This window comes from Lachancea lanzarotensis, scaffold LALA0S04 (genome assembly GCF_000938715.1).
Source record: "Lachancea lanzarotensis genome assembly LALA0, scaffold LALA0S04, whole genome shotgun sequence".
NCBI lineage: Eukaryota > Fungi > Ascomycota > Saccharomycetes > Saccharomycetales > Saccharomycetaceae > Lachancea > Lachancea lanzarotensis.
The window spans coordinates 377,323-395,080 of NW_019212882.1; the positions used below are offsets into that span (position 1 = coordinate 377,323).

A 17,758-nucleotide genomic window follows, 5' to 3' on the forward strand; every position below is an offset into this window, starting at 1 on the left:
CAATTTTGCGGCTGCTGGAATGAAAGTGATAAAGACCCCCAGACCTACGGTAAACCTTAGCTGCTGCGAAAGAAGAAGACCTGCCAACTGAGCTTTGGCGTGCTACAAACCTTTGAAGAGAAGACCATATGTGCTGCTCGTGCTGTTGAATTGACAAATTGATAAGGATACTACGTACTGCGATTCGACTAAGCTACCTACTTTTGAAGCAATGAGGTTTCTTTGACACAAACCACTACAGATCCCGCAAATGCTGAATTGACTTACGCTAAAAACAATCAAAAACGTCCTAAAGAAAAAGGCGCTCAAAATCCAAAGACAATAATTAACATAAGCCACAGCAGACAATACTAGCTGGGTCTCGTATTGTGTCGCAGTGGATCTGAGTATAGTTACTGATCTCTTATACCGTTAACGGTTTACCTTGTTTTGTATCATCTTATACGAGACTTTTACAAAACAAATAAGAATATCTCATGAGAGGGACCGATACCGTCCATCTCGTTATCCAATCATGAAACAAATATTACCTTCCTCTTGTCCATCCCTTAACAAGCTCTTTTCGTATGTTTACGATGACATTATCGTCGTAAGCAGTCTTTCGTACCGAACGACCTTTAATATCCGACTTGCAAACCACCCCTCTCGACCCTCACCTCGTCACTCTATCCAGCTCTAAACTAACCTACCTACCATATCAGCCTGCACATCTTTACCCTTTTCCACTCCCATCGCTTTGGAATTACGTGTCGTTGCGGGCGTACCCGACATCTCCGCGCATGCGCTTGATCCCGCCCATAAGAAAAAATTGGAGTAACATCTCCGACTTAGATAAGCAGGCGCTAAGATATGGATGACCCTAAATTTTGGCAGTTTGACGACTATATAAGGAGCCGGATTTGATAGAATCCAGTCCTACTATCGTAGCATACTAAACACCACTGATAGCAGTTGAGTTAAGTTCTGTTTCGCGAACTTTAACGAGAGTAAGTGGTGTAACTGGTGTAAGTGACTAGTTAAACTAGTGATATCAGTGTTTCAAAAGAAGAAGAAAAAAAATCCAGCATCATGGCTAAAAACGACCCTACAAACGCCTCCAACGTTAGGAAGGACCGCATTGTGACCAACTCGCAGGGTAATCCCATCAACGAACCGTTTGCGACACAAAGGGTGGGACAACATGGGCCACTGCTGTTGCAAGACTTCACCTTGCTGGATTCTTTGGCGCATTTCAACCGGGAACGGATTCCAGAACGTAACCCCCATGCTCACGGTTCGGGTGCATTTGGCTACTTTGAAGTGACAGACGACATCTCAGACGTGTGTGGATCGGCCATGTTCAGCGAAATCGGCAAACGCACCCGTTGCATGGTGAGATTTTCGACCGTGGGAGGTGAAAAGGGCTCTGCAGACACCGCCAGAGACCCCAGAGGGTTTTCGACCAAGTTTTACACCGAGGAGGGAAACTTAGACTGGGTCTATAACAACACTCCTGTGTTTTTCATCCGGGACCCCTCCAAGTTCCCACATTTCATCCACACTCAGAAACGCAACCCTCAAACCAATCTGAAGGATGCAGACATGTTCTGGGACTTTCTCACAACGCCAGAAAATCAAGTGGCTATCCACCAGGTGATGGTTTTGTTCAGCGATCGCGGAACGCCAGCGTCATACCGCAACATGAATGGGTACTCGGGCCATACCTACAAGTGGTCAAACAAAAAGGGCGAATGGTTTTATGTTCAGGTACACATCAAGACAGATCAAGGTATCAAGAATCTTAACAACGAGGAAGCCGTCAAACTCTCTGGTGAGAATCCAGACTACTGCGGCCAAGATCTCTTCAAAAACATCCAAGAGGGCAAATTCCCTTCCTGGACCGTTTACATTCAAACCATGACGGAAGAGCAAGCCAAACAACAGAGTTTTTCGGTTTTCGATTTGACCAAGATCTGGCCTCACAAAGAATTTCCACTTCGTCGCATAGGTAAGATGGTTTTGAATGAAAACCCGCAAAACTACTTTGCCCAAGTGGAACAGGTAGCTTTCTCACCCAGTCACACCGTGCCTTATCAAGAAGCAAGTGCCGATCCTGTTTTGCAGTCACGCTTGTTTGCCTATCCTGACGCTCACAGACACAGACTGGGCGCGAATTACCACCAGATTCCTGTCAATTGTCCTTATGCTTCCAAGGTGTTCAATCCAGCTATCAGAGACGGTCCTATGAATGTGGACGGAAACCTCGGTTCCGAGCCAAACTATTTATCCAGTGCCAAGAGCTACAGTTATATCCAGGCATCCAAGCCCATCCAGCAGCATCAAGAGGTATGGACTGGACCAGCCGTACCCTTCCACTGGGCCACGTCGCCAGGTGATGGAGACTATGTGCAAGCTCGTGGACTCTACAAAGTTCTCGGTCGCACTCCTGGCCAGCAACAGGCCTTGGCACACAATGTCGCCGTCCATGTTGCGCACGCATGTCCCGAAATTCAGAACCGGGTGTTTTCCATGTTTTCACGCGTTGACAAAACCTTGGGCGACAACATCAAGCGGGAAGCTTTATCTCTAGCGCCCCGTCGGTCTACCAACCCTCAAGCAAAGCTTTAAGGAACGTGCTGATGAACGAGAGAGAGAGAGAGAGAGAGAGAGAGAGACGTATTTATTTACAATTCTGTTCAATTACAGAGTTTCAGCGTGGCTAGCATTTTGTCGATAGTTTTTACTGTATAGTTTCCATTTTCTAAACTGATTTTCTTGGCTTTCCCTGGCTATCGAGACTAATTCAATTATATTCACTGTAATCGTCATCAGCTTAGAGATGAAAAATAGCTGATTTTAAAAAACTATAATATCCTTATTTTGCTCCATACACACCTGGTCAATCGAGCCTTTTGATTCATGTCGCACCCAACTATAGAGGGCACTTCCCATTCTATCTTCGACAACCTTATATCGTGTATGATCCAGGACATTGTTGCAAGGACTACAACGCAAGCACATGCCCTGAGGTTTAGGTACGGTGATGATCCAAAACCGTACCACTACGATAAGTCAGGTAATCTTGATATTCACGGCAGGCCTAAGCAGCTAGATAGTGCCATCTACTTCCATTGTGATAATTGCAATAGAGAAGTCTCGGCAAACCGATTCGCAGCACACGTTGAACGGTGTTTGTCGCGTGGAAGAAGAGCCTGAAAGGTAGGCACCATATAAAGAAGGCTGGGCTAGCTAGATCGGTTCTGATGCAGATCACACGGTGAAGAAACATGAGGACTTAGCGATTGGTCCGAGTTTCTCAAGCTACGAGCCCTCTGCTCACCGTCCATGGCGACCTCATCTCATTCATGATCTGCCAATGAATAAGGAAGGTTATCCATCTCAAGTTCTTAAGGGATGTCACCAACGGAAGTACCATTCAAAGCTTCCTAGTCGAGATTTGAAAACCCTTTGTAGATTTTGAATTGTCGCAAAGGACAATAATCTTTTGTCAACACCGAGAAGGTTTTATTTCACCGTCTTGTCCTTTTCTTTGGCTTTAAAAGCAGTTCAATCATGTCAGAACTGTTAAGTACTTTGGGAACGGAGTACCAGAAACTCACCGATGGAGCTGCAGCTGGTCAAACGCACTTGAAGAAGTGCTTGGAAGATACGCACGAATTCAAGATCAATGTCAAGAAACTGAAAGGTTACTTAGCGAAACAGATCCAAGAAGAGGAACAAGATAAGGGCCACAACAACTCTGCCAAACTAGTGAAAAAGCGTCAGGTTGCAATAGAAAAACTCAACAAACTTCACAATAACTGGGACAACGGAGTCAAAAAGAGCATCAAGCTGGCCACGCAACAACACTCTCGGTTTCAAAAAAACGCTTTAAACAAATTGTACGACTTTGAGCTGGACCAGGTCTACACAAATCAGTTTCCGCCAAATGCACGTAAATACGTCGATCAGGCAATAGGGCTTCATATATCGCGGTACAACGTGTTTGATCTGCCTGAACAGGACGCGGGGACGATGGTTGAGTATCTCGAGCACGTATACGGCGTGGACCCTGCCGTCTCAACCAATTTCGTGGAAATGGCGCAGATTTTGCGTGAGTTGCGCCATGATAGTCTCGAGCCATGTATGGCGTGGTGCTCACCGGGCTCAGACCTCGAGTTCGAGCTCCATCTTCTCAGAGCCATGTTTCTGTTGCAAAGTGGTGACAAGCTTGCTACCTACCAGTATCTGCTGAAATATATACCTGGGTTTCTCACTCAAACGCAGAAAACGTCACTGCGACACAGAGTAGCACCGTTGCTGGCCCAACTGGTTGCCATGCCGAAATCCGGGGTCAACCTCAGCGAACAACGGAACAAATGCGTGGATTTATTCACGAGCGAGTATTGTGCCCGCAATAGTCTTCCATTCAATTCGTCTCTGTTCCTGGTGGTCATGAGTGGCATTATCTCTTTTCAGTTTTTCATCAAATATAGGACGTTGCAGGCTGCTCGCCATGTCGATTGGAGCACCGAAAACGAACTTCCTTTCAACGTCAAACTCCCAGATTTCTTGACAAGTTTCCACCCAGTTTTCATTTGTCCCGTTCTCAAGGAAGAGACTACCACCGAGAATCCACCCTATGCGCTGCCCTGTCATCACATCATTTCAAGATTTAGTCTAGACAAACTCAGCAAAAACGGAACCTGCAATTTCAAATGTCCGTACTGTCCAGTTACCGCATCACGCTCCAAGACCACCAAGGTCAATTTTGTCATTCTATAGTCTGGTTCCATATTCTGGTCCCATAGTCGTCTTTTTCAAATGTTTAAGTAGTCTGCGACCAATAAAAGCTCTAATGACATTTCAGTAGGGACTTCAAAATCAGGAATGTCCTCGTTTTCAGAAACTTTGATATATTTCTGGTGGTATTCCAGATATTCAGCGACTTTTTGCAGAACGTGCGACTCTATGTCCTTCAGCTCAATCTTGTTCTGCTGTTGTTCTATGAATGGACTGGACAGCATGCTTCGCAGTACTGGAGATACAGAGGCCGCTTCGCGAGAAATAGGAACCTCCACGTTATTCTTTGAGATAAGTATCACTTCAGACATTGAAACGTATCGTCCGGGAGTTGCTGGATGACAACTTTACCTCTGTTCTTTGATCAGAAAGCTACGCGTAGTCAAGTTTCTATTATATTACAGCTCAAATCATCATTTGAACTTAAAGGAACCTACCTAAACTTTGATCTACACTATTGAAAGGGTGAGTTAAAGCCACCAATGCCCATCAAAAACCCAAGTCTGGGCTGGGAAAAATTACAGGATGTGCTCTATAGGGACAGAGATTTGTGCCAGCTGCAATTCCCTGTGAATACTGAGAATAAAGTGGTATTTTCTACAGGTTTAGTAGCTGTGGCCGCAGGTGATGGTAGCATTGAAGTGTGTCAGTATACGGGACAAAGCATTGCCAAGATTGACGTCAAGTCGCTGCCCGCTGAAGTAGTACAATATGAGTTTGACACTGAAGATGAGGGATCCATGGTGATCGCTATGACTGACCGGATAAGGGTATATTTTAACTGGGTTCCTCTGCAATTCCAGGATTATCTGTTGCCCGACGAGGTTGAAGATACGATATGGGACTACAAAAACCGAAGTGCCGTACTTTTGTCATCGCAGGATCTGTACCATTTCGATGGCATGGAACTGGTCAGAGTATGCGAAAACAAAGAGCACTTTACGCTTCTGACCAAAAATCACTGGCATTCAAATAGAGATTTAGTAGTACTGCTTGATGTGGACGATATCTTTCATTTCGATTTGCGGTCAAAACGGCTCGTCAAGGAAGCAGCCAATGAGTCGTGGCATTCCGTCTTAATATCACCACAGAGCTTTGTGTGCCTGTACAATGCCAAGTCCTACGAAATCAAAATATACAAACACGACACAGTTCGACTGATGGAATTCAAGCTAGACTCGCATCCAAGCTTGATCGCATGGTGTGGTGATGACACAATAGCTTGCTGCTTCACCGAAGAGGAGATAAAGCTTTATGGGCCAGACTCGTGCAGCATTGCCTTTTGGTATCCAGAAGAATTGGTCACGATTCAAACCGATGCACACGGCCTGAGAGTAGTCACCAAAGAGCGGGTACGGTTGATCTCGAAAGTGAGCCATCAAACCGCAAATGTGTTTTTAATGGGCTCAACTGAGCCGGGTTCCATTCTCTTAGACTCAGTAAGTCTTCTCTCTACACAAGCACCACGAGCGGTGGAAAATCTGAAAATCATAAATCTCGATCAAGGTGTTGCAGAATGCCTGGATGCCGCCAGAGATGAACTCGAGCCGTATTGGCAAAAAAAGCTACTATCAGCAGCTGTTTTTGGTAAAAGCTCACTGTCAAAAGAGGCCCAGAGGTCAGATCAATTTGTTGACACATGCGATAAACTTAGAGTGCTCAACATGCTTACGGAAAGCGGTATTATACTTACTGTGAATCGGCTCGAGTCACTTGGAATTGATGTTTTGTTGAACCTACTCATGAAGACCGGGAAATTCTACGAGTGTATCTCTGTTTGTCACTTTCTCAAGCTCAAAAACAAACTTCCCAAGGTATTTGCTTCGTGGGGCAAGGCCAAGATCATCTCTTCTTCTGACTTGGAAGACAAAGTCATATTCAATTCCATTTTGAAACTAGCTGATAGCTTGTCCGTCAAATTACCAATGGCCGAAGTTGGAATGGTAGCTTTCAGGGAAGGACGACCCACATTGGCTAAAGATCTCGTGGTTAAAGAAACGCTGCCCGAAATCGAGTTTCCAGCGTTATTCGACCTTGACGAACATGAGCTTGCTTTGAAAAAGGCAAAGGACTACGGAAATCCGGAAATGACGCTATCAGTACTGCTTAAACTACGTGAGCAACTAACTACAACCCAATTCATGAAACTCATACTGCTTATAATGCGCGATGATCAGCTTTTCGCCTATTACTGCAGAAATGACAACTCATTTCTGATAGACTACTACCGCCAGTCTGATCAGATAGATGAGCTCGCATTTCAATTATTGATCCAGGGTAAGAACAACAACACGCCTGGTGCCTTTTTACCTCAGGTAAGAGACCTGTACGCCCGCATCGTCCAAGATCCCCTAATCAAACTCGATCGAGACGTTCTTGAACGACAAATTCAATTGAATGAGTTCCAAAAACAGTTGGAGCAGCTCCATAATGTGAGCTTCGTCGATACAAGTCTGGACAACACCATAAAGAAACTGATAATTCATCGGCTCGACCGACCTCTAGCTTCCATGCTAAAAAAGTTCAAAATATCAGATCCAAAATACTATCATATCAAGTGCGGGGTTCTGGCGCAAGAGCAGAGATTTGAAGATCTCTATAAATTCTCGCAGGAGCGAAAGTCACCCATTGGGTACCTACCCTTTTTTAAATGCTGCCTGCAACAAAAGAAGAAAAAAGAGGCGGTGGTGTACGTTCGCATGGTGTCTGGAATATCATACGAGCAAAGAAAAGAAATGTATTTGAACTGCTCCGCTTTTCAGGATGCAGTTCAATTGGCTTCCAAGGAGAAAGACGTATCGGGCTTGAAAGAGATCTACAAGTTGGTGCCCGCCAATGAACCCCAGCTCAGAGCTTTCATAACAGAGACCATGAATAAATTTTGAGAAAGTGCGAAGTGACAGAGAATTCATTCGGGGCTCTCTTGAAAATCACCGTTCAGTATCACTCCGCAACGAGGTCCATTTTCTCCGACTAACCAACCTGGCAATTTTTTGAGATCAATGTAAGTTTGGTCGCACAGCTCATGTAATCCAGCGAAAATGTCTGTACCAGATAGTTTCATTTTGAAAGAAATGTTCGGGGTATTGGTCGACTTGCATTGAACGGTGTAATGGGCATGCGAAACCGAATGTAAAGAGCTGTATTCTGACTTATTCTGGTGGTTTTCTTCATGATTTAACGCACCGGGTCCTTTAAACCTCAAACTGGACCGCTCTTTCGCGCTCGATGCTAAAGTCGAAGATAAGTATTGTCTTTCCTGGACGACATGTTCATGTAAGGGTGAATATTCGGGCCTGCTATTGGCATAAGCGTTCCAAGGCCCCATGCAGCTCGCATCCTGTGTCAGATTGCAAAAAATGGCGACCGTGTGAAGGTTCCGTGTGGGAGTGTCCCTGATCTTTTGAAAGACGATTCCATTCTTGTGGCAAGCACGCCTCACAACGCTGCTGACTATTAGTTTCGCGTACATATCAGTGGCGGCGGAAAAAATAAGTGTGCCCGAGTTGTGAGGCAAAGCAACGTAGAATGGACTTCTACTTGCCACTTTGGATCTTCTGGTGGAACGGTCGAGATCGAACAGTTGAACCCGCAGTATAACGAGAGGCAGTTGTGGATGCACCGTGAAATACGTGTGTATGCGGAAAAGACCATCCAAGTCACGCGAGAGGGCATCGATAACATTTTCTGGGGCGATGCGTAAGGTCGGGCGTCGGTCTTTACCCGCCGAGTCAACAGCGTTCAATACATTCCACCGGTACTGATCGCCGTTGGCAAAAAGGTCCATACAATCCATTTCGGCGATTTGTCTTAAACTGACACCCTGTGTGCAAACCTTGGCAGCGAGGTACCTACATAGCTTTAATTCCGTTTTACTGTCGTCAACAGCAGGCTTCCGAGCCAATATTTTAGCCACAACGCGTCTTTGACTTCCTTTGACACATTGAAGCCATTCTTTGACCCATTTTACTCTAACGGTAGACGGCAGTCTCAAAAGTTTCTTGTACACGACATTCTCATCTAAATCGTACCTAGATTCATCGGATAAAATCATACGTACAAACGACGACTAACTATGTATTTCTTAATGCCGGTTTTCTGATACTTTACGCGCTCTATATATACTTTTTGCCGGTCTTTGGCGTCAACTGGGCGTTGGGAAGTGTTGTGTTTACAATAGTTGGGCGGCCAACTTCAACATGATATTTATCCAATTAATCGAAATTCAAGATACGTCCATAGTGATGTGTCCACTATGAAAATTTTTGAATATTAAACTAGGTAAAGGCATCTCATCGCATCTTGAATAAGAAGCTCATCGCCTAATTGTTTGTGCAGATACTAAGCGATTTACAGCTGTATTTGAGCTAATAAAATCGCCATGACGTCTAGAAACCATGGTTCCAACTCCATACAAAAAGAGGACCCGAAAAAACGAGACTTGTTGGACATGAAAACGCTTTTCGTCCGTTCAATTCCGTTCGACGCTTCAGACGAAGAGTTGGCGACGTTTTTCGCTGACTTGGCTCCGATCAAACATGCTGTCATTGTTAAGGACAGTGAGAAGAAGTCTAGGGGATTTGGGTTCGTGAGTTTTGCAGTAGAAGATGATACCAAAGAAGCGTTAGAAAAGGCGAGAAAAACCAAGTTCAAGGGCAGACTGCTTCGAGTGGATGTGGCCAAAAGAAGAGATCGAGCTGGCAATAACAGACCAGAGGCCGATGAAAATGCGCGCAGTCCTGAGGCCAGGGAGCAGGAGTTGTTAGGAGGCAAACCAAAGCTCATCATCAGAAATATGCCTTGGAGTGTGCGTAATCCAGATCAACTCAAAAAGATTTTTGCGAGGTTTGGAACTGTCGTGGAAGCCAAGATTCCGAAAAAACCCGATGGGAAGTTGTGCGGATTTGCGTTCGTGACCATGAAGAAACTGATGGCATGTAAAAAGGCCATCGAGGAATCCAAAGATCTGAAAATCGACGGGAGACAGGTCGCAGTTGATTTCGCGGTACAGAAAAGCAAATGGGAGCAACACAGTCAAACAGCGTCTGTGATACCAAGCTCGAAACAGGACAGCTCCTCTAGTGAAGACGAAAGCGAAGATGAGGAGGACGAGAAGCTTCAAGTGGATGGCGAGGCTTCTGAAGAAAGCGAGAGCGATGCCGCGAGTGATGAAAACGACGACAGCGATGGAAGTGACGCTGAGAGTGCTGCCAACCTCGGAGAAGAGGAAGAGGAAGAGGAAGAGGAAGAGGAAGAGGAAGAGCGTCCTAAGCAAAACAAACAGGAACAATGGTCCATTTTTGTCCGTAATGTTCCCTACGATGCTACACAAGAGTCCTTGGAAGAACACTTCAGTAAATTCGGTCCCGTCAAGTATGCCCTTCCAGTGATAGACAAGGAAACCGGACTCTCTAAAGGTTCTGCTTTCGTTGCTTTCAGGCAACACGACACCTTTGATGATTGTGTCAAAAATGCACCAGCTTCTGGAACAACCTCTCTACTAATTAGTGACGATGTTCCTTACAAATACGTTTACGAGGGTAGAATCTTATCCGTTACGCCATCCCTAGATAGAGAATCTGCCGGAAGAAATGCCGATCACAATGCGTCGCTGCGTAAAGAAACCTTTGGCAAAGCTCCCACTGCCAAAGACAAACGTAATCTGTACCTGCTGAACGAAGGTAGGATAACAGAAGGCTCGAAGCTTGCAGAACTACTCAGTGCCAAGGATATGGAAATAAGAGACGCTTCTTATAAGCTAAGAGTGGAACAGCTAAAAAAGAATCCGAGCTTGCATCTTTCTCTGACAAGATTGGCTGTCAGAAATCTTCCAAGGGCCATGACCGACAAAGCCTTAAAAGCCCTTGCGCGTAAGGCCATTGTTGAGTTTGCGACAGAGGTCAATTTGAAGAAGAGGCACCCTCTGAGCAAGGAAGAGATCCAAAGGTCCACGAAGGAAAAGTATAAATTCATGAGTGACGAAGAGATCGCAGCGCGCAAAAAGAAGGATAAGAAGCAAGGTGTCGTGAGACAAGCAAAAGTAATCATGGAAGTCAAAGGCTCCTCGAGCGGAAGAAGTCGTGGTTATGGTTTCGTTGAGTTTAGAGATCACAAGGCCGCCCTTATGGGGCTAAGATGGTTGAACGCCCACGAAGTCAAAAGACCAGAACTTCTTGAAGGCCTTAGTGAAGAAGAGAAGAAGGCCGTGGACGTAGAGGGGCTTTCACGTCGCCGTTTGTGTGTCGAATTTGCGATTGAAAACGCCAATGTGATCAAAAGAAGACAAGAGGCTCAAAAAGGTGGTAAAGAGTCCGCTAAAAGAAAGCGCGAGCAGCCTGCAGCCGACGAAGCTGAAGAAAAGAATGCATCTCATAAGAGATCGAAGAAGAATGATGACAAGAAGTCTCAAAAGACACCCGAAGGCCAATCTGGTAAGTCAGGCGTCGATGAGAATATCAAGAGATTGATTGGCTTCAAACGTAAGAGGAAACAAGGCAGAAAATGAGCCAGATGACTAAGACATCTCCAGCATATTAGTAGAGCCCGGTTAATTCGTCAGACGGGCGCTACTGTACTTGACCAAAGATTTGCATTAAATACTTGTACCATAAACTACGAATTCTATCTTTCAGTTCTAAGCTCATACAGTTTTGTCGTCCAGTGCTCACCTGAGAGCACATTCATCTCCTTTTCTTACGAGCCGGGCCACTAATACCTGCTGATGACGCTGGTCGTGAAGATGAATTAGTACCTGATACAGCGGCGGCAGCTGCTGCAGCGGCTGCTAGGATTCTTCGGTTCACGCCTAGCCCTCCTAATGAGGTATTAGTTGCACTTTTGGAAGCCACTGCTTGAGGATTGATAGTGGTTGATTTCGCCCTAGAGTTAGAAATGTTCATAATGTCGTTGTCATTGGTGTGAATTCGTCTAGGAGGGTATTTGTAGTTGAGTCCTTCGAAGACATTTTCGCATACAGCGGGATCTTCGCTCGTGAAGTATGGATGTTCCAGCGCATCAACTGCATCAATTCTTGAAATCGGATCGTACTGGAGCAGGAGGTAAAGCAGATCTAAGGCCTCTTTGTTGCGGCCCCCAGCAGAATGGTACCACACGGGCAAATTGTCTCTGTACCTAGGAAAGTTCGAGAGCTGTTCATATTCTGGGTATTTGTATATGTCGGGCCACGATTTATCGTTGGGAGACCCAAGAACTTCTAAAATTCGCTGCAGCTGGTTTGCTTGAAATGGAACGCTCTTTTTGGAGTCCATCTTGGCCTCCTCGCCCTTAAAGATAGGTCGCAGTCCTATCAGTTCGGCAAATATGCAACCAACGGCCCATAGGTCAATAGCGGGAGTGTAGTGACGAGCGCCTAAAAGCAGTTCGGGTGCTCTATACCAAATGGTAACTACAACTTTATCACCTGTATAAAGCGTTTGAACCATGTTATGAAATTTTCTTGCCAGGCCCAAGTCACCAATCTTGACGCAGCCATCGACTGTCACCATGATGTTGGCGGGCTTCAAGTCCCGATGTAGAATCCAGTTCTGATGCAAATACGATACTCCATCCAAAATTTGCCAAACAATTGACTTGAGCATTCGAGGCGGAATCAAACGTTTCTCAGGATGCGAATGGAAGTGAATAATTTGTAGAAGATCGTGTTCTGCAAATTCAGAAACCATATAAATGCTCTTATGCTCCAAGAAGATCTCTACCAAGTTCGTGAGGTGTTTATTTCGGAGTTCTCGACACAACGACATCTCTCTGCAAGCACTTTGCGAAATCCCAGTGTAATGCAGCTGTTCCATTCCTTCCCGTTCAGTTTTAAATTTCTTGATGGCAAACAGCATGGGAAGTTTCTTGGTGGGTGACGCGATGATCACCCGATTTGCAGGAACAGTTGATGTCTGTGTGCTTTCCGATTTCTGATCAACCTGTGTTTCTTGTGTTTGGTTCAAAAATGGCAAAGACGTGCTAGAATCCTGTACCCTCGTTGACTTGTTGATTGAGTTGACATCTAGAGCCTCCTGGTTGCTCAATGGGAAAGTTGATGTTGTTGGCAATGACATCTCGCTATCGGATGGTGACGAAGATGAACCGTTTTTTACAGGCACTTTCTTGCGAGCTTTATAAACTTTACCATAAGTACCGGCTGCAATGTACCCTATGATCTCGTATTTCTCTATGACTGAAACTCTATTGGCATCTTTGCGACTTCTGTAAGGTCCTATCGAAAAGACGTTACTACTGGCCATCAGCATAGGTTTGGCACTATTGGAAGCACCTGCTTTGATATCCGACATTTGCTGAGGCCATGCACTATGTGGAGGGTGTTGAGAGTCTTGACCAAGCTTAGAAACCTGGTTCAGAGCTTTGTACATTCCTTAAATCTTGCAATTGTGTTTTTTGGATGATCAGAAAGCCATAGTTCAACTGGATCTTATGGGACATCTTCAAAAACGACATGTTGAATGCAACAAATGTGCCAGAAGGGCGAGAATTAGTCTACGTATGAATTCAAATGCCAGTAATGTGGCTGACAATGTTTATAAAATCTAGACCTTAATGTAAAACTTATGAATCAGGACTGTTGGCTCGCTTTTTGAAAAGCTCACCAACCTTTTTGAATGGAGCTATGACCCATCTGAAGAAGAAAGGAGCAGCCCACAGACTAACAAGCACTCTAACAGGATAAAGTACTTTCACTACGGCATATGAAATTGCTCCTGACAATATGAGACGGTTGCGATCGAAACCTTGGTCGTGGTTGTCGACCAACTTTTGAATTGAGTCCCCGCACTGATTAAGCAAGTCTTTGAAATAGATCGGCAGATTATACTGTTCTTCCAAGTTGAGTTTGTACAGCACCCACCACAAGGCAAATAACGGCACGATTGCCGTTACTTCATGCAAAATGAGAAATGAAGTGATGGTGCTGACAGGACTCGTTTGACCCAATTTGTCGAAATATGCTTTGAATTTGGGCTTTTCGTTCAATTTCGTCAAAAAGGCCGACTTGGCTATCAGCTTATGCACTTTATCTAGATTTGGAGACGTCTTTGGAGTCTCTTGGCTCTTGGTCTGATCTGAACTCGAGTACCATCGCAGATGTCTCTTTTCACTGGAAAAAATGCCCGCGAACAACAAATGACGGGCATTTCCTGGTGGGAAACTTCTTAAAGGTGAATTAATACCGAGCTTTAACCCTCCTAGGATCATGACTGCAAGCAATTGACCTGTCTTTTGAATCCCCGACGTTCAAGTCGAGGTCTTGATGAGTAGTGTATTCTTGAAAACTAGGACCAAGCTCATCATTACTCTTTACGACTCGGTCACGTTACGACAGCGTCACACCTTTCACACAGAGCATTGGGCGATTGTGAGTTGTATTTCCAGCACCTGGGACATTCGTGAAGCTCGCTGGGCTCAACTAGAAGATCGATCTCGGTTTTTCCATTACTCAAACTCAAGCGGACACCATCTGGTTGTGGTGCGTCGAGAATTTGCAAACGGCCAACCTGTAATAAATCAGCCAAAGAATCGGCAGAGACGGGGAATGCATCGCTTTTAAGAACGGCGATCTTAACTTGTGTTTGGGCGGGCTTGGTAACAGAGTCCTGTTTCCTGAATTCCTTGTTGAAAGCTTGCAAGATCTTCAATTCATTTTGCTCAAAATGGTGGATCTGGAAATCCGATTTCACAGTTGGAGGAATAGCCCATGGACGCAAGAGAGGGGAGTGCGCGATGTCAGATTCTGAGGAAGCGCTGCTGTCTTTGTACCATTCTTGAGGCAGATAGTTCCAGGCCTCCTGAACCATCACAGGTATAATGGGGCCCAGAATGCTTCTGTATGTGTCGAGGATGTGAAACAATGTGGTCTGCACTTGTTGTCTCTTCAGACCACCGATGGCGTCGGCGTAGAGAGAGTCTTTGATGATGTCAAAATAGAATGCGGACAGATGGTTGTTCATATGATACATAACAGCATTCAGCACTTTGGAAAAATTGAACAGCTCGTAGTGATTCAAAGCTTCCGTGTTCAGCTCCCTCAATTTCTCCAACGTGTATTGGTCCAGTGGCCTCAGATTTTCGAACTCCAGAAGCTTGTACCCAGACTTTGATTGTTGCAAATTGCCCAAAAGAAATTTGAAAGTGAGCCTGAGCTTTTTCAAAGCGTCTGCGACGCGTTGTGTTACTGTAGATCCGATAGCCACATCAGTAGTAAAGTCTGCCTGTGCAATTAAAAGTCGAAGTCCATCCACTCCAAGTGCAGGAATGCCATGTTTTTCATCTCCTTTGATGACGCTCTCTGGCAAAACGGTATTACCAATAGATTTAGACATCTTGATTCCGTTTTCATCAAGTGTAAATCCGTGTGTAATCAATGTTCGATATGGTGCTTCCGGTGCATTTTTGGTGGCAATCTTAGTGAGCAAAGAACTTTGGAACCAGCCTCGGTGCTGATCTGAGCCCTCTAGGTAAACGTCCGCTAAAGGGAAAGGGATTTCTTCCAACCCCAACTGGTCAGAATAGAAGGCTTCCAGCTCCTTCCAAGTACTACCACTGTCAAACCAAACGTCCACGGTATCTTTCCCCCTACAATATAAGTGAGCAACGTCGTGATACTCTGGCAGCATCCACTCTTTCATGTCTTCACCTTCGTCTTCTTTAAACCACGCATCTATTCCTTTTCTTTCTATCACCGATATTACATGATTGACAGTAGCCTCATTCATAAGAACTTCTTCAGAATTATCGCGTTTATGAAATGCCGGTATGGGGACACCCCAGGACCGTTGACGTGAAATGCACCACTCATTTCTGGATTTTATAAATGACGCCAGTCTTATGTGACCTCTGTCTGGGAAGAAACGAACTTTCTTCAGGCTATCAATCGCCAAACTTTTGACATCTGTTAGGTCTGCGAACCATTGAGGTGTCGCCCTTATTACAACAGGTTTCTTGGACCGCCAATCATAGGGATAGGAATGCAAGTATTTTTCTGTCTTTAAAAGCATCTTGTTGAGGCCTAGAAGCTCAATGACTTTGTCTGTAATATGTTCTGACATAACTTTACCGCCGTAATTTTTACCTGGCTCTTTCAGTATATCTTGGAGGCCGGCGGGAAATACATCAAGTTTATAGCGGCCCTCATTGTCCACTGGTGAAAATATTTCCAGCCCATGCTTTATGCCAATGGCATAATCGTCGAATCCATGACCGGGAGCGGTGTGGACGAATCCTGTGCCAGCTGCTTTGCTTACATGGTCACCGTGAATGAAAGGTTTCTCATCAATCTCATTCATGATCGGGTTTCTATACTTCAGTGTGGCAAGTTGATCGCCCGTCAATGAAGTGATAAGTAGAGCCTTCTCATCTTCAAATTTTTTAGTATCGAACTCGCTCTGTAGTAAAATGTACCTATCACCAAACTCGTAGATTCCGTACTCCAAGTTTTGATTGAAACAGATAGCCTGATTTGCAAACATCGTCCATGGAGTCGTTGTCCAGATAACAACATCAATTCCCTTTTCAGAGCTCAGAGAGAACTGTTTCTGCAGGAAGGACACGGACTCGCTAATCAGCGGAAGCCTAACGTATGCTGAGGTTGAGATGTGGTCTTCTTTGTATTCGAGTTCACTTTCCGCCAAAGCTGTTTTAGTTTCTGTGCCCCAGTACACTGGTTTGTTTTGTCGCTTGATCAGTCCTCGATTGATCATTTTCTTCAAGTTGTCTAGTTGGCGAAGTTCGAAAGGCTTTTGCATAGTTTCGTAGTGATCGTCCCAATTTGTGGCAATGGCAAATTTCTCAAATTGGTTTCGCTGGTTTTTGATGGTTTTCCTAGCATGTTCAGCGGCCAGGAATCGCACTTTTGTAGGGGAAAGCTTGTCTGCATCGGCAGTGAGCTTTTGCAGTGCCTTCAACTCAATTGGCAGCCCGTGACAGTCCCACCCGGTTCTATAATAGACATATTTGCCCTGAAGAAGCTGAAAGCGGTTGATGAAGTCCTTAAGTATTTTGTTCAAAGCATGGCCCAAATGTAGATCGCCATTAGCGTAAGGTGGTCCATCATGCAGTACAAAAAGGTTTTCCTTGACAAATTTGAGTCTCTCAGGTTGATCTAGCGTTGCTGCACGTCGCAGAAATTCGTGGAATTGGTGATTGTAAAGTTTCTGAGACGATTGTGGGATCAGCACATCGACTGTTTTTTGCAAATTTGATCTATTTGGAAACTTGGTCTTCGGTAAGCACAAGGTTTTTTGATAAGTGTGTTGCGAAACCAATCGCAGAGACGGAGAAACCATATGAGGTGCTAATTGGATCGATCTCTTGAGTCTTTGATGTGAATTTTCTCATCGTAGAGTAAATAGGCCGTTAGTTTTTATACAATTTTCATATAATGAGAGGAAGTGTCAGTGTCAGTTTCCATTGAAATTCGAACAATGTTGAACCAAGAGGAAATCCAAGTCGATACTCTGATCTAAATTGGCTCTCGACTATCTATTTGATTTTCAAATAGTTTTCATAAAATAATGCGAAATACAAGTGCTTATCCGGAATTTCCTTCTACCATGGTGGAGTTTAATTATTTATCTTAAAACCGTTCTTGATTTTCCTTCTCGGATGAGAGGAGAAAATGCCGTTACATTTTTCGGTTGGGACGGAAACTACATCTCGAACGGTAAGATCGGATTGCATTTGTGGAATTTCTGAAGTATGCTTGAAGTTAAAATGACAATATGTTTGGAGTTTCGATTTTAATGCAACTTTAAAAGCAAGGCTGAAGATATCGTAAGGAAACGAGGCAGGATGTAAAAATATTCACTTGTATCTAATCGTTGGCTAATTAAATACATTGGGCCCAAAGCGCTTTCTATTGGTGAACTTACTTGGCTTCGATGACAGGATATGTTCTGAAATATAAGGTCACGTGTGTGGTGATCTTCGTTGTTGTGTGTTGTTTCGTTAATAGTGA

At 44.6% G+C, this 17,758-nt stretch overlaps 10 protein-coding genes across 10 annotated transcripts; 5 read left to right on the forward strand and 5 right to left on the reverse strand.

The window, feature by feature from the left end:
* Positions 1 to 1,068: 1,068 nt before the first annotated feature.
* CTA1 (LALA0S04e04500g1_1) lies at positions 1,069 to 2,607 on the forward strand (the record flags this gene model as incomplete). Its single annotated transcript, XM_022772756.1, has 1 exon — positions 1,069 to 2,607. The coding sequence occupies one exon, from the start codon at positions 1,069 to 1,071 to the stop codon at positions 2,605 to 2,607; it is 1,539 nt and encodes a 512-aa protein (XP_022628188.1).
* Positions 2,608 to 2,898: 291 nt separating this feature from the next.
* On the forward strand, positions 2,899 to 3,195 carry SGF11 (LALA0S04e04522g1_1; the record flags this gene model as incomplete). Its single annotated transcript, XM_022772757.1, has 1 exon — positions 2,899 to 3,195. The coding sequence occupies one exon, from the start codon at positions 2,899 to 2,901 to the stop codon at positions 3,193 to 3,195; it is 297 nt and encodes a 98-aa protein (XP_022628189.1).
* Positions 3,196 to 3,552: 357 nt separating this feature from the next.
* Positions 3,553 to 4,764, forward strand: RMD5 (LALA0S04e04544g1_1; the record flags this gene model as incomplete). The annotated part of the gene is made up of 1 exon (XM_022772758.1): positions 3,553 to 4,764. The coding sequence occupies one exon, from the start codon at positions 3,553 to 3,555 to the stop codon at positions 4,762 to 4,764; it is 1,212 nt and encodes a 403-aa protein (XP_022628190.1).
* A 35-nt stretch (positions 4,765 to 4,799) lies between these two features.
* ELC1 (LALA0S04e04566g1_1) lies at positions 4,800 to 5,093 on the reverse strand (the record flags this gene model as incomplete). Its single annotated transcript, XM_022772759.1, has 1 exon — positions 4,800 to 5,093. One exon carries the CDS (start codon positions 5,091 to 5,093, stop codon positions 4,800 to 4,802), a length of 294 nt encoding a protein of 97 aa, XP_022628191.1.
* A 171-nt stretch (positions 5,094 to 5,264) lies between these two features.
* On the forward strand, positions 5,265 to 7,667 carry VPS16 (LALA0S04e04588g1_1; the record flags this gene model as incomplete). The annotated part of the gene is made up of 1 exon (XM_022772760.1): positions 5,265 to 7,667. The coding sequence occupies one exon, from the start codon at positions 5,265 to 5,267 to the stop codon at positions 7,665 to 7,667; it is 2,403 nt and encodes an 800-aa protein (XP_022628192.1).
* A 23-nt stretch (positions 7,668 to 7,690) lies between these two features.
* On the reverse strand, positions 7,691 to 8,836 carry CHL4 (LALA0S04e04610g1_1; the record flags this gene model as incomplete). The annotated part of the gene is made up of 1 exon (XM_022772761.1): positions 7,691 to 8,836. The coding sequence occupies one exon, from the start codon at positions 8,834 to 8,836 to the stop codon at positions 7,691 to 7,693; it is 1,146 nt and encodes a 381-aa protein (XP_022628193.1).
* A 327-nt stretch (positions 8,837 to 9,163) lies between these two features.
* Positions 9,164 to 11,287, forward strand: NOP4 (LALA0S04e04632g1_1; the record flags this gene model as incomplete). Its single annotated transcript, XM_022772762.1, has 1 exon — positions 9,164 to 11,287. One exon carries the CDS (start codon positions 9,164 to 9,166, stop codon positions 11,285 to 11,287), a length of 2,124 nt encoding a protein of 707 aa, XP_022628194.1.
* Positions 11,288 to 11,462: 175 nt separating this feature from the next.
* SSN3 (LALA0S04e04654g1_1) lies at positions 11,463 to 13,163 on the reverse strand (the record flags this gene model as incomplete). The annotated part of the gene is made up of 1 exon (XM_022772763.1): positions 11,463 to 13,163. One exon carries the CDS (start codon positions 13,161 to 13,163, stop codon positions 11,463 to 11,465), a length of 1,701 nt encoding a protein of 566 aa, XP_022628195.1.
* A 193-nt stretch (positions 13,164 to 13,356) lies between these two features.
* Positions 13,357 to 14,001, reverse strand: MRX11 (LALA0S04e04676g1_1; the record flags this gene model as incomplete). Its single annotated transcript, XM_022772764.1, has 1 exon — positions 13,357 to 14,001. The coding sequence occupies one exon, from the start codon at positions 13,999 to 14,001 to the stop codon at positions 13,357 to 13,359; it is 645 nt and encodes a 214-aa protein (XP_022628196.1).
* A 113-nt stretch (positions 14,002 to 14,114) lies between these two features.
* Positions 14,115 to 17,087, reverse strand: ISM1 (LALA0S04e04698g1_1; the record flags this gene model as incomplete). The annotated part of the gene is made up of 1 exon (XM_022772765.1): positions 14,115 to 17,087. One exon carries the CDS (start codon positions 17,085 to 17,087, stop codon positions 14,115 to 14,117), a length of 2,973 nt encoding a protein of 990 aa, XP_022628197.1.
* Positions 17,088 to 17,758: the final 671 nt, after the last annotated feature.